General features: G+C 44.4%; 1 protein-coding gene across 2 annotated transcripts; it reads left to right on the top strand.

The window, feature by feature from the left end:
• Positions 1-2,403: 2,403 nt before the first annotated feature.
• Positions 2,404-13,615, top strand: LOC106562582 (reticulocalbin 1, EF-hand calcium binding domain). 2 transcript variants are annotated; one of them, XM_045689508.1, is made up of 6 exons: positions 2,414-2,943; positions 4,099-4,292; positions 4,893-5,071; positions 9,521-9,581; positions 10,305-10,504; positions 12,165-13,615. In XM_045689508.1, the coding sequence occupies exons 1-6, from the start codon at positions 2,720-2,722 to the stop codon at positions 12,270-12,272; spliced, it is 966 nt and encodes a 321-aa protein (XP_045545464.1). In that variant the 5' UTR covers positions 2,414-2,719; the 3' UTR covers positions 12,273-13,615. The 2 variants fall into 2 exon arrangements, with proteins under 2 accessions (XP_045545465.1, XP_045545464.1); XM_045689509.1 differs by lacking the exon at positions 12,165-13,615 and having other exon boundaries at positions 2,404-2,943; positions 9,521-9,651; positions 10,305-10,505.
• Positions 13,616-15,019: the final 1,404 nt, after the last annotated feature.

Here is a 15,019-nt window from a genome sequence, read left to right as displayed (position 1 = left end):
TATCCAGATCCTAATTGTGATGTTTAGTCCGAGGTAGGTATTGTTCTTTGTGTGCTCTAGGGCAACGTTGTCTAGATAGAATGTGTCTTTGTTGTCCTGACTGCTGGATCTTTTTTGGAACTCCATTATTTTCATCTGAGATTCAGTATTAGGGCTCTCTCTCTCTCTCTCACTCTCTCTCACTCTCCCTCCAGCTCCCCCCTCTCTCTCTCACTGTCCCTCCATCTCCCTCTCTCTCACTGTCCCTCCATCTCCCTCTCTCTCACTGTCCCTCCATCTCCCTCTCTCTCACTGTCTCTCCATCTCCCTCCCTCTCTCCCTCACTCACTCTCCCTCCATCTCCCCCTCTCTCACTCTCCCTCCGTCTCCCCTCTCTCTCTCCCTCCATCTCCCTCTCTACCTCTTTCTCTCTCTCCCCTTCTCTCTCTCTCTCTCACTCGCCCTCCATCTCCCCTCTCTCTCTCTCTCTCTCTCTCTCTCACTCGCCCTCTCTCTCTCTCTCACTCGCCCTCTCTCTCTCTCTCTCTCACTCGCCCTCCATCTCCCCCTCTCTCTCTCTCTCTCTCTCTCTCTCCCCCTCTCTTTCTCTCTCTCCCTCCATCTCCCCCTCTCTCTCCCCCTCTCTCACTCTCTCCCCCTCTCTCTCTCCCTCTCTCTCTCCCTCTCCCTCTCTCTCTCCCTCGCTCTCTCTCTCTCCCTCTCTCTCTCTCTCCCTCTCTCTCTCTCTCTCTCTCACACACTCTCCCTCCATCTCCCTCCATCTCCCTCCCGCTCTCTCTCGCTCTTTCCCTCCATCTCCCCTCTCTTTCTCTCTCTCTCTTTTTCTCCCCCCCCTCTCTCCCTCCCTCCCTTTCTCTCTCTCTCCCTCCCTCCCTCCCTCCATCTCCCCTCCCTCCCTCTCCATCCATCCATCCCTCCATCCCCCCCTCTCTCTCCCTCCCTCCTTCTACCCTCCTCCCTCCCTCCTCTTCGTCTCCACTTTGGAGACAAAAACAAAAGAACATAGAATACCATAACACAGTACAGCCATAAACTGTGTTAGTCTATAATATGTTTATGTGAATGTATATGTCATAACAATTTAATCCATCAATCTAATTCAATTCAACTTCAATAAGTTCAATTAAAACCCCTATTTTGAAATTGAATTCATTATACTACAACCCCAGACATCACCGATCTCTCCAGAACTGGCATGGACGTGAACATATAGCTCTGAGGAAACTGTAATTAGGAAGTAACAATTACCCCACAACAATCATGGCTGAACACTTCTGTACATTTGGGTGCAAGAGGAAGAAAGGGATGGAGAGAGAGAGAGAGAGAGAGAGAGAGAGAGAGAGAGAGAGAGAGAGAGAGAGAGAGAGAGAGAGAGAGAGAGAGAGAGAGAGATCTTACTGGGAGAAAACACATCTGTGTATCATCATATCTCGCTACGACACTCTGATTCAAATTGACCGGGCAAGACTAATTTAAATACATTAACTATTCATGAATTAAATAAAAAGGCCAGTTAGCCCCACGGTCCTTTATAATAAAACACTGGGATGTACAGTTTATGCAAAAAAGCTAAATTCCATGTGTTGGGCTTATTATGCTAATGCTGAATGACAAAATAAATGTTCTCCTCCCTACAAATGGAGATTAGGGAGGACGCTGTCAGCAAGTTGTTTCCAGGGTACACAGATTCTCCTATTGCATGTTAAAACATATTGAAATACAAAAAGTATGAAAAAGAATGTATTCTCTCACTACTGTAAGTCACTCTGGATAAGTGTCTGCTAAATGACTGAAATGTAAATGTGAAATAATAATAATATGACGCTATTTGTCCTATCTATGTCTCAATGCCTGTCATGATAATAACCATGAGCTGTTTTAATGCTGTCTTCAGCTAAAGACCGGGGCCCCAACAAGTGTCAAATATGATGGGTATGGTATCCTGCTTTGTGGACTTCTGCTGTTTGTGCATTTGTTATGTTAAATTAATAGTCTAATATATTCTGAAGAAAACACACACACACACACACACACACACACACACACACACACACACACACACACACACACACACACACACACACACACACACACACACACAGAGATGCAATTGAATTCAATTGAAAATTGAGAGAGTGAGAGAGAACACAAACATACCCATATCAGTAAAACAGGGAGACAACAAAGTGATTAAGGAGGGGCACAACTATTTTTGGCAGCCCTTCAAAAAATGCGTGAGAGTTCTACGGCAGGTTTACGTGTCATCTTGCAACGTGGCGCCCATAGTCATCTCGTGTACAGACAGCCCGTGGACCAATGGCAGAGACACTAACAATGAGTGAGGCTGAACCAACGCTGAAAGCGAATATGTGAATGGTTGTACGTGAAGTAGGAAGCAACCTCGCTAGGTTGAGCTCTGTGCTGTCCCGTGGTAACCAGCCGGGCATGTTTGAAACGAAAATACGACCTGGGGCGGGCTGTACTGGTCTGAAGTGACCCGTGTAATGTATTTAAATGCACATAGACTTTAGTGCAAGACTTGATGCTTGGATGCCGCGTTTCAGCAACATTGTTGCTCTCCTCAAAGTAAGAAAGTAGCCAGCTTGCGCTGTTGTTTTATTTCGCCTCAGCAGACTTGTAACAGATTGGCTACATTTGTAGCAGCGGGCTAAATACGGCTCACTCCGCAACAGCTGATCTGTCCTCAAACACCCTACTGATGGACGTGTACAGCTACGTGTGCGTTCTGCTCCTCTGCTCTTGTGTAGTGCTCGGCAAACCAACGCTAAGAAAAGAGCGCGTCCACCACGACCCATTAGAACTCATTAAGCAAGCCAACGAAGACAACCAGAGCTTCCAATTCGATCATGAGGCCTTTCTGGGAAAGGAGGACGCTACTACCTTCGACCAGCTTACGCCGGAGGAGAGCAAAGACAGGCTTGGGTAAGGTTCCCCTGAAAAGACTAGACATACACGTGATACAATGCAGGGTCACTAAAGTTCAAAAGTAGTTGAAAGACGACAGTTTATTCGGTTCTCCTCAGTTCCATTATTCTCTGATAACGCTTGACGTTGGTGTCATTGCGTCGCGAGGGTCTATATCTGGAGAGCAGGCGATGGTGACGCAACCAACCTCTCGTGCGTAATGTGGGCTATTGTCACACATCTCCAAAGATATGGGCCTTCTTAGTGGGTCACAATAGTCGCATATTCCTGTTAATGTATTTCGTGTTCTCTTGGCTTTGGGTTATTAAAATTTCACAACTCGCCCAAGTGGTGCCTGAGACATTTGCATGCCAGCAGACCCGCATGATATAACGGTGCATTATTACGCTTTTAAATGTAGAGCGAGTGCTATTCGCTCGCACACATTCCCCGGTCATATTATAATTGCAGAGTGTAGTTCTTAATTATGGATAATGCATTAAAGAAGCAAGAGGAAGTTTTGTGGTGTTGAGAGAGTTGGATAAAAGTTGAGAACCACGGACAGAATGTTGTTCGTGGGTTTTAAATGTGTGTTGGAACCCGTGGAACGTGTCAACTACACTGTCTCGGTGTGCTCTTTCATAGAGAGACCTGTCCTGCTTGCTGTGGTTCCGTTTCATCTTTACCACTGCTCAAATGACATGTTGGCTCTATGTTACACACGTTGGCTGAAATGGGCGTAGGTTGTGTGGTTGGCGCTTCTCCCTGAGAATTCCCTTTCCTGAATGGCGTTGAGTGGGAGGACCCTCTCAACATCACAACGTGGCAACCAAGATGGATATAAACCCGTTTACTCTAGTTGGTGGAAAACTAACTTCCTAAATAGAACAGACTCTCAATATTATTTAGGCACAAGTTCCTCCCAAAGCAAACGTAACTCAATAGGTTTTTATTCTCTCATGGCTGGCTGACTATGTATAAACTGATAGTGTTGTGTTGCTAGAATAACTGCTTACTTATGTCACTGAAGACATCAACTCATGTCTCTGTTTCTTTTTCTAAAGGAAATATATGGCCTGTTATATTAAACTGCATCTATGTATGGCTATGCATTATAATGAAAGGAAATGAATGATAGACTATAGTACTGTGTGTGTCCTCTGTATCCCACAGTAAGATAGTGGACCGGATAGACAGTGATGGAGATGGCTATGTCACCATCACTGAACTGAAGGCCTGGATCAAGCGGGTGCAGAAGCGTTACGTCTACGAGAACGTGGCCAAGGTGTGGACGGATTACGACCTCAACAAAGACAACAAGATCTCGTGGGATGAGTACAAGCAGGCTACCTATGGCTACTACCTGTGTAAGATATGATATGACCTGCTTATGACATGTTCTGTCAGATATGATATGACCTGCTTATGACATGTTCTGTCAGATATGATATGACCTGCTTATGACATGTTCTGTCAGATATGATATGACCTGCTTATGACATGTTCTGTCAGATATGATATGACCTGCTTATGACATGTTCTGTCAGATATGATATGACCTGCTTATGACATGTTCTGTCAGATATGATATGACCTGCTTATGACATGTTCTGTCAGATATGATATGACCTGCTTATGACATGTTCTGTCAGATATGATATGACCTGCTTATGACATGTTCTGTCAGATATGATATGACCTGCTTATGACATGTTCTGTCAGATATGATATGACCTGCTTATGACATGTTCTGTCAGATATGATATGACCTGCTTATGACATGTTCTGTCAGATATGATATGACTGAGGATTCAAGCAAATCTCTCCTCTCTGGTTGGCCGACCCATGGCCCCTCTCTCCTCTCTCATGTCTGATAGCTAACAATATCACACCTTCCATCCAAATTCATGACCTACCTAGTTATTTAAGCCAGCAGCTCTACTACAGTTGTTTGTCTTTCCTCCAAGCTAACCCAGAGGAGTTTGAAGAGGCCACAGACCAGTTCAGCTTTAAGAAGATGCTGCCCAGGGACGAGAGGAGATTTCAAACAGCTGATCTGGATGGAGACCTGGCAGCTGATAGAGAAGAGTTCACCTCCTTCCTCCACCCAGAGGAGTTTGACCACATGAAGGACATGGTGGTCCTGGTTAGTGTTCCATTCTGCACTGAAATGTCTAGTGTTGACCTGGATGCCAGCCTGTTATTGCTGAGTTAGCAGAAATGAGTTGGCTAATGCAGAAACTCTCACTTGGGTTATGGTAGTGTATCAGTAGATAGACAAACCGCAAACTCCACAGCAGCCTAGAAAACTGATTTGAGAACCTCTGATAACTTCTTCTGGATTAAGTTTAAGCGAAACGTAGTAATCAGGGGTGTATTTGAGAAGCAGCTTTAAAACCTGAGTTATGTGAAGAGTTTAAAGCTGTATTGAAAACTCCTCATCGTACTCTATAGATGACTTGACTGGCTTTCCGAAAATGTTTTCTAATTCTTGGAACAGATGAGAGTTTCTGTGAAATCTGTTTCTGTCTGATGATGTCCCACTAGGAGTGCTCTGCGTTCAGATCCCGCTCTCTAATGACACTTTACTCAGCCTGGAAAAAATGTGTAGATTTTTTGGAACAGGTCTAGTGGGACAAACCGACCCATGCCACTTAAATATAAAACTGACAGCGCTGAACAGTCTTCTGGCAAACATGGAGAAACTAATGCACTAGGCTTCTGTCTTCATAAAAACTGTAATACCCATTTGACTGAGTTAATTATTGATGGTTCATTTTTCAGAAATGTTTCTGGGTTGCTGCTTGGGCAGTGTTGTCTTCATTGATTGTGGTGATCACACCTTGTGGTTGTAGTCAATAGGGGCAGTCTTTCAGAGGAAGACCCAAGCCATGACGTTAAGCCACATCCACGTTGTTATTATTGGGTAATTTGACGTGCCTCCTCCCTACCATAGTGGGCCCATAACCCCTATAACACTCAAGTGTTGTAGAGGAGATGAACCCCTATACTACTGGTGTTGAAGAGGAGATGAACCCCTATACTACTGGTGTTGTAGAGGAGATGAACCCCTATACTACTGGTGTTGAAGAGGAGATGAACCCCTATACTACTGGTGTTGTAGAGGAGATGAACCCCTATACTACTGGTGTTGTAGAGGAGATGAACCCCTATACTACTGGTGTTGTAGAGGAGATGAACCCCTATACTACTGGTGTTGTAGCGGAGATGAACCCCTATGCTACTGGTGTTGTAGCGGAGATGAACCCCTATGCTACTGGTGTTGTAGCGGAGATGAACCCCTATGCTACTGGTGTTGTAGCGGAGATGAACCCCTATGCTACTGGTGTTGTAGCGGAGATGAACCCCTATGCTACTGGTGTTGTAGCGGAGATGAACCCCTATGCTACTGGTGTTGTAGCGGAGATGAACCCCTATGCTACTGGTGTTGTAGCGGAGATGAACCCCTATGCTACTGGTGTTGTAGAGGAGATGAACCCCTATGCTACTGGTGTTGTAGAGGAGATGAACCCCTATGCTACTGGTGTTGTAGAGGAGATGAACCCCTATGCTACTGGTGTTGTAGCGGAGATGAACCCCTATACTACTGGTGTTGTAGAGGAGATGAACCCCTATACTACTGGTGTTGTAGAGGAGATGAACCCCTATACTACTGGTGTTGTAGAGGAGATGAACCCCTATACTACTGGTGTTGTAGAGGAGATATCCTGGATGAGTCCTGCTATGGAGAGGTCTATATTCATTATGTTCTATATTTTTAATAACACGTTGTTTATTATTAGTCATCCACTCCCCATGGTAAGTGGTCTTTAATCTTTCAGTAGGCTTCAGCAGGGGCATTTATAACCTGCTTGAAACATGGTGTGTTTTTGTGTGAATCTATGTTGGCTGGTAAGGGGGGTGACTGCATTTTGAGGTAGTGATGACATACTGCTCTAATAACAACTGCTAAAGTTACAACCTTAAGCCTCGTTCACATTACCCATAAACACTCTTGGTTGCTTGACTTGCTATAAAGTTAGAGAAACAAGTTGAGGAAAAAGTAACGAAACAAAACATGTTTTATCACCTGAAACAATATATTTATCCTGTCTTGAATAAAATGTCATATTTTGCAATATCCCAAAATAAATGCTATCTCTGAGGAGAGAGGGTGTCCTCCATCTTGCCTTACAAAACACTACACTGGTCCGTTCAGTAGCGGGGCAAGACTCGGTGAAGATGACGTACGGAGTAATGAAATGCGTCACGATGTAAAGGGGGCATTTGGGAGGCAGTCATGACATATCCTCTCTCTTAACAACTGCTTCAACCTTAGAGAAACAGTCATGACATATCCTCTCTCTTAACAACTGCTACAACCTTAGAGAAACAGTCATGACATATCCTCTCTCTTAACAACTGCTACAACCTTAGAGAAACAGTCATGACATATCCTCTCTTTTAACAACTGCTACAACCTTAGAGAAACAGTCATGACATATCCTCTCTCTTAACAACTGCTACAACCTTAGAGAAACAGTCATGACATATCCTCTCTCTTAACAACTGCTACAACCTTAGAGAAACAGTCATAAGTTAAATCCCAAACGAGGGAACACAACGATTGTGCAGTGTTGACAAGATGAGTTGAGGCTCTGTAAACATACCTAAGAGACTGTATAGGGATGGCACACAACTTTAAAATCATCTACACCATACAATGTATTCGGACCTCTACTTTTTCCACATTTTGTTACGTTACAGCCTTATTCTAAAATGGATTCAATAAAAAAGGTTCCTCATCAATCTACACATAATAAACCATAATGACAAAGCAAAAATAGGTTTTTATAAATTTTAGCAAATGTATATTTAAAAAAAAACAAAAAACAGATTCCTTATTTACGTAAGCATTCAGAACCGTTGCTATAAGACTTGAAATTGAGCTCGGGTGCATCCTGTTTCCATTGATCATCCTTGAGATTTTTCTACAACTTGAATGGAGTCCACCTGGGGTAAATTCAATTGATTTGAACATGATTTGGAAAGGCACACACACGTCTATATAAGGTCCCACAGTTGACAGTGCATATCAGAGCAAAAACCAAGCCATGAGGTGGAAGGAATTGCCCGTAGCGCTCCGAGACAGGATTGTGTCGAGGTACAGATCTGGGGAAGGGTACCAAAAAATGTCAGCAGCATTGAAGATCCCCAAGAACACAGTGTCCTCCATCATTCTTAAATGGAAGAAGTTTGGAACCACCAAGACTCTTCCTAGAGCTGGCCGCCCGGCTAAACTGAGCAATCAGGGGAGAATGGCCTTGGTGAGGGAGGTGACCAAGAACCCAATGGTCACTCTGACAGAGCTCCAGAGTTCCTCTTTGGAGATGGTAGAACCTTCCAGAAGGACTACCATCTCTGCAGCACTCCACCAATCATGCATTTATGGTTGAGTGGCCAGATGGAAGCCACTCCTCAGTAAAAGGCACATGACAACCTGCATGGAGATTGAACTCTTTGGCCTGAATGCCAAGTGTCACGTCTGGAGGAATCCTGGTACCATCCCTACGGTGAAGCTCGGTGGTGGCAGCATCATGCTGTGGGGATGTTTTTCAGCGGCAGGGACTGGGAGACTAGCCAGGATCGAAGGAAAGATGAACGGAGCAAAATACAGAGAGATTCTTGATGAAAACCTGCTCCAGAGCGGACCTCACTGGGTCGAGGGTTCACCTTCCAACAGGACAACGACCCGAAGCACACAGCCAAGACAACACAGGAGTGGCATTGGGACAAGTCTCAATGTTCTTGAGTGGCCCAGCCAGAACCCGGACTTGAACCCGATCGAACATCTCTTGAGAGACCTGAAAATAGCTGTGCAGTGACGCTCCCCATCCAACCTGAGAGCTTGAGAGGAACTGCAGAGAAGAGTGGGAGAAACTCCCCAAATACAGATGTGCCAAGCTTGTAGCATCATACCCAAGAAGACTTGAGGCTGTAATCACTGCCAACGGTGCTTCAACAAAATACAGAGTAAATGGTCTGAATACTTATGTAAATGTAATATTTCTGTTATTTTTTTAGTTTCGTTTTTTTTATACATTTGCTAAAATTTCTAAAAACCTGTTTTTGGTTTGTCATTATGGGTTATTGCGTGTAGATTGGTTGTGGGGGGAAAACAACTATTTAGTCCATTTTAGAATAAGGCTGTAAAGTAACAAAATGTGGAAAAGTCAAGGGGTCTGAATACTTTCCTAATGCACTGTATATACAATCCATTCCTCCAGATAAACAGATGGTTAGATATATCTAAAATTACACAAGTAAAGCAACCATAGATTGCTCTTAAAGAAGTGGCTAAAATCTCATCTCTGAAAACCAACATGGTCTCCAATCCAGGCAGTTAGCTGATCATCAGCAGTGGCTCTGTAATCGTAGTGTCTCTCTGCCAGCCCATCTGTAAGCAGAGCCTCGTAGCTCGACTCATACTGCCTGGGGCTGTGTGTTTTATCTTTTATTACTGTCAGTAGTGAGAGTCCCACTGCCGTTGACCTCTGTGTCCCCCTTTTATGACATTGCCTGTGTTTGCGTGCAGGAGACCCTGGAGGACATTGATAAGAATGGAGACGGACATGTGGACGAGGATGAGTATATTGGTGAGTTGGGAGGCGTGACTGGGGTTGACACTGCATCAGAAGACTAACCCTTCATGAACACCGGTTACAGGTCATTTTCACTCACTTCATTCTTGTTTTCTTCATTTTTCTCTCTCCTTTTTCAGCGGAATTTCCTTTTTTTTTTTACACACGAGGACAGGTCTACCCTCATTTTAATGCAAAACTATTTTTAACCAATTTGTAATTATTTTCTCCACAAACTATATCATGTTCTTATGGTATATTGGAAGTGTTTACAAGGTTTGGTGTTAGTATCCTCCTGGGTCTTCTAGTCTAGAGGAAGAGTTCCTAACACAAGATGTAGGCAACCCCATGAGCTCTGTGACCTGATTAGGAATCAAAGGCCTGTTTGTTGGTTGCTTTGGGAAAGCTCTGCTATGACGCTGCAGTCTGCCTATTCTAGGATTTCACTGTTCATTTTTGGTTGCGTTTTTGAAGGAATATCCACTTAGAAACTGCTTAGAAACATTACATAGCATGCTTGGTAACCATTAGTTCTATAGAGTTTTGATTACAGGTCCTTATAGTAAATGGCTTATACAGGGAATGCAAATGAGCACATGAACGAACAATGATTTACAACATTTTTACTAATGGTTAACAAACTATTTAGTTACGGTTTATAAGCATACTTTTAAACAAAGTGTTCACTTTTTGACCTTCTTTGAGTATGTCATCCTATATGTTCCTGTGTCATTGCAGCGGACATGTTTTCCCATGAGGAGGGGGGTCCAGAACCAGACTGGGTCAGAACGGAGCGGGACCAGTTCTCTGACTTCAGGGACCTGAACAAGGACGGAAAGATGGACGTGGCAGAGATTCGCCACTGGATCCTGCCCCAGGACTACGATCACGCCATGGCAGAGGCCCGACACCTGGTCTACGAATCAGACCAGGACAAGGTACTGATCCTATAACCTAGTCTACGAATCAGACCAGGACAAGGTACTGATCCTATAACCTAGTCTACGAATCAGACCAGGACAAGGTACTGATCCTATAACCTAGTCTACGAGTCAGACCAGGACAAGGTACTGATCCTATAACCTAGTCTACGAGTCAGACCAGGACAGGGTACTGATCCTATAACCTAGTCTACGAGTCAGACCAGGACAGGGTACTGATCCTATAACCTAGTCTACGAGTCAGACCAGGACAGGGTACTGATCCTATAACCTAGTCTACGAATCAGACCAGGACAAGGTACTGATCCTATAACCTAGTCTACGAGTCAGACCAGGACAGGGTAGTGATCCTATAACCTAGTCTACGAGTCAGACCAGGACAGGGTACTGATCCTATAACCTAGTCTACGAGTCAGACCAGGACAGGGTAGTGATCCTATAACCTAGTCTACGAATCAGACCAGGACAAGGTACTGATCCTATAACCTAGTCTACGAATCAGACCAGGACAAGGTACTGATCCTATAACCTAGTCTACGAATCAGACCAGGACAAGGTACTGATCCTATAACCTAGTCTACGAGTCAGACCAGGACAGGGTAGTGATCCTATAACCTAGTCTACGAGTCAGACCAGGACAGGGTAGTGATCCTATAACCTAGTCTACGAGTCAGACCAGGACAGGGTACTGATCCTATAACCTAGTCTACGAGTCAGACCAGGACAGGGTAGTGATCCTATAACCTAGTCTACGAGTCAGACCAGGACAGGGTACTGATCCTATAACCTAGTCTACGAGTCAGACCAGGACAGGGTACTGATCCTATAACCTAGTCTACGAGTCAGACCAGGACAGGGTAGTGATCCTATAACCTAGTCTACGAGTCAGACCAGGACAGGGTAGTGATCCTATAACCTAGTCTACGAGTCAGACCAGTACAAGGTACTGATCCTATATCCTAGTCTACGAGTCAGACCAGGACAGGGTACTGATCCTATAACCTAGTCTACGAGTCAGACCAGGACAGGGTACTGATCCTATAACCTAGTCTACGAGTCAGACCAGGACAGGGTAGTGATCCTATAACCTAGTCTACGAGTCAGACCAGGACAGGGTAGTGATCCTATAACCTAGTCTACGAGTCAGACCAGGACAGGGTAGTGATCCTATAACCTAGTCTACGAGTCAGACCAGGACAGGGTACTGATCCTATAACCTAGTCTACGAGTCAGACCAGGACAGGGTACTGATCCTATAACCTAGTCTACGAGTCAGACCAGGACAGGGTACTGATCCTATAACCTAGTCTACGAATCAGACCAGGACAGGGTACTGATCCTATATCCTAGTCTACGAGTCAGACCAGGACAGGGTACTGATCCTATAACCTAGTCTACGAATCAGACCAGGACAGGGTACTGATCCTATATCCTAGCCTACAAGTCAGACCAATATGATTCCCAACGATTGTTTAAGTTTTCACTCCTCTTTACCAATTTTCTGGCTGGTAATAATATGTAGGATAAAGAGCCTGAGTTCATACTTTTTTATCATGTCTTAGTTGTCAAAATGGAGGAATTGAAATTCAAGTGTTAGTTCTTTAGTAGTAGGATATCTTATAGACTATGTAAACCTGACTGGGTTCTCTCTCCTCAGGACACAATGCTGACCAAGGAGGAGATCCTGGAGAACTGGAACATGTTTGTAGGAAGTCAGGCCACCAACTATGGAGAAGACCTGACCAAGAACCATGATGAACTCTGAGCAGTTTATTGTAGTGTAGTTGTGTTTGTGGCAGGTCGGTCGGACCTCAACTGAGCATCGTCAACCTCGACCACAAACTTGTCTGGTCCTCAGCCTTATCCTGCTAAATGTCATCAGTTGAACACAAACATAGTTCCAACACTGCAGTACCCCCCCGAGGGGAGGGGCCAAGGAATGGTCTGTTCCTACCACTGACGGACGAGGTCCTCCTGAGCGGCTGGACCGGGTTTGGTCCTGTTTCTGACATTTAGGAACAGAGATTGACCACACCCAACCTCTGTGCGACTGCCGTTGACGTTCCTTATCAGCCAGACTCCCATCTGGCTTAGCGTCCTTTTACATCTTTATACACAGCCATCATCACATGACCATCTTTGACCGTTTGATCATTTCCCTTATATTGTCTTTTCTTTAAACCTTACATGATTTTAGCGGAGATGAGAACATAGGGTTGATCGTCAGGAATATTTGATTTGATTGTGGTTCCAATGTGAAAACAAAGCACAGCCTAGAATACTTACTCAAATTCTATGTATTTAGTCATTTAACTTGAGGAGGCGAAGAAGCCTGGGAGGTATAATAGTTAGACAGAGGTCAATGGGTGTTTATAGCGTTTATGAAGGCTGCCTACTTGTTTAACTTGTCAGATATCACTACACACTTTGTTTTTATACAGTGGACACAGATGTTGTTTTGTTTTGCTGGCCAGTAAAGACTATTTTATAAATTACATTTTTTCAAGTGCTCTTGGATTTGCGAGCTTCCTGTTGTAAAATGTTTTAGGATCTGTTACTAACACCCATCTTAATGATATGCTCTTTGCACGCATCTTTTCCCAATACAGTCTGTGAAAACATTCATTTTATTTACTTTTGCTTTGTTCGCTTGTTTGTTTTTATACACTTAAGGCCTGCCTGTGTAAAAATGTAATATGAGTTACATGCAAAATAACCAGGCTATTGTCATGATGAAAATGTAATTTTTGCCTTTTCATTGTTATGGGAGTTTTAGAGTGATGTAAAATGACTTGAAACGCAGGAGAAGAGGGGTTCCAGTGTACTGTATGTGTGTCCTCCGTTACCTCAAAGCTGCTTCTCATATTGACACTATTGTTCACGTTGTAAGATAGGACTTCCTGTTAGATCACTTCCTCTTGTACCATGCCAAATGTACTCCCTTGTGTATATTAATGTTTTAGAAAAAGAAACACATTTTACCATTCTTGTCTAGTTTGTAATTCTATGATGACCCACGTCTTTTTATCAATGTACCTTTTTTTTCTCTGTATAAGAAGTTAAGCCAAGGTTTTTCTCAAATTAAATTAATTTATAAAGCCCTTCTTACATCAGCTGGTATCTCAGTGCTGTACAAAAACCCAGCCTAAAACCCCAAACAGCAAGCAATGCAGGTGTAGAAGCACAGTGGCTAGGAAAAACTCCGTAGAAAGGCCAAAGCCTAGGAAGAAACCTAGAGAGGAACCAGGCTATGAGGGGTGGCCAGTCCTCTTCTGGCTGTGCCGGGTGGAGATTATAACAGAACATGGCCAAGATGTTCAAATGTTCGTAAATGACCAGCATGGTCAAATGATAATAATCACAATAGTTGTCGAGGGTGCAACAGGTCAGCACCTCAGGAGTAAATGGCAGTTGGCTTTTCATAGCCAATCAATGAGAGTATCTCTACCGCTCCTGCTGTCTCTAGAGAGTTGAAAACGGCAGGTCTGGGACAGGTAGCACTTCCGGTGAACAGGTCAGGGTTCAATAGCCGCAGGCAGAACAGTTGAAACTGGAGCAGCAGCACGGCCAGGTGGACTGGGTACAGCAAGGAGTCATAATGCCAGGTAGTCCTGAGGCATGGTCCTAGGGCTCAGGTCCTCCGAGAGAGATAAAGAGAGAGTTAGAGAGAGCATACTTAAATTCACACAGGACACCGGATAAGACAGGAGAAATACTCCAGATATAACAGACTGACCCTAGCCCCCTGACGCATAAACTACTGCAGCATAAATACTGGAGGCTGAAACAGGAGGGGTCAGGAGACACTGGCCCCATCCGATGATACTCCCAGACAGGGCCAAACAGGCAGGATATAACCCCACCCACTTTGCTAAAGCACAGCCCCCACACCACTAGAGGGATACCTTCAACCACCAACTTACCATCCTGAGACAAGGCCGAGTATAGCCCACAAAGATCTCCGCCACGGCACAACCCAAGGGGGGGCGCCAACCCAGACAGGAAGATCTGCTGTTACAAGTTGTTCCATATAGGTCTCTGCTAAGCTCAGTTGTAGGATTGGTACCTCCTGTTTGAGTTTAGGGCCTGGGAAAGGGTACAGTCATGAACACGGACTGGCAGAGAGCTGGAGAGATTGGGTATCATTTGAAGCAGGACAAACACACAGAGAAACAAACACCAATTTAAACACCTTTCACATCCCACACACAAAATAGGCTTTACGTTTTTTCTCTGTCTGTCTGTCTGTCTGTCTGTCTGTCTGTCTGTCTGTCTGTCTGTCTGTCTGTCTGTCTGTCTGTCTGTCTTTCTCTCTCTCTGTCTGTCTGTCTGTGTCTTTCTCTGTCTGTCTGTGTCTCCCTGTCAGTGTGTCTCTCTCTCTCTCTCTGTCTCTCTCTCTCTGTCTCTGTCTCTGTCTCTCTCTGTATCTCTGTCTCGCTGTCTCTCTCTCTCTGGTGTATAAACACCACTAGCAGTTAGTCTCACTCTCACGCTATTTTCTTTCTCTCCTCT

This window comes from Salmo salar, chromosome ssa11, assembly GCF_905237065.1.
Source record: "Salmo salar chromosome ssa11, Ssal_v3.1, whole genome shotgun sequence".
Taxonomy (NCBI): domain Eukaryota; kingdom Metazoa; phylum Chordata; class Actinopteri; order Salmoniformes; family Salmonidae; genus Salmo; species Salmo salar.
Note: the sequence above shows the minus strand (reverse complement) of the source record. Positions and strands in the feature narration are given on the sequence as shown.

Coding starts and splice junctions, on each gene's coding strand:
- LOC106562582 (XM_045689508.1), top strand. CDS start 2,720: ATGGACGTGTACAGCTACGTGTGCGTTCTGCTCCTCTGCTCTTGTGTA. Junction 4,293..4,892: donor TACCTATGGCTACTACCTGT/GTAAGATATGAT, acceptor CTTTCCTCCAAG/CTAACCCAGAGGAGTTTGAA. Junction 9,582..10,304: donor GGACGAGGATGAGTATATTG/GTGAGTTGGGAG, acceptor GTGTCATTGCAG/CGGACATGTTTTCCCATGAG.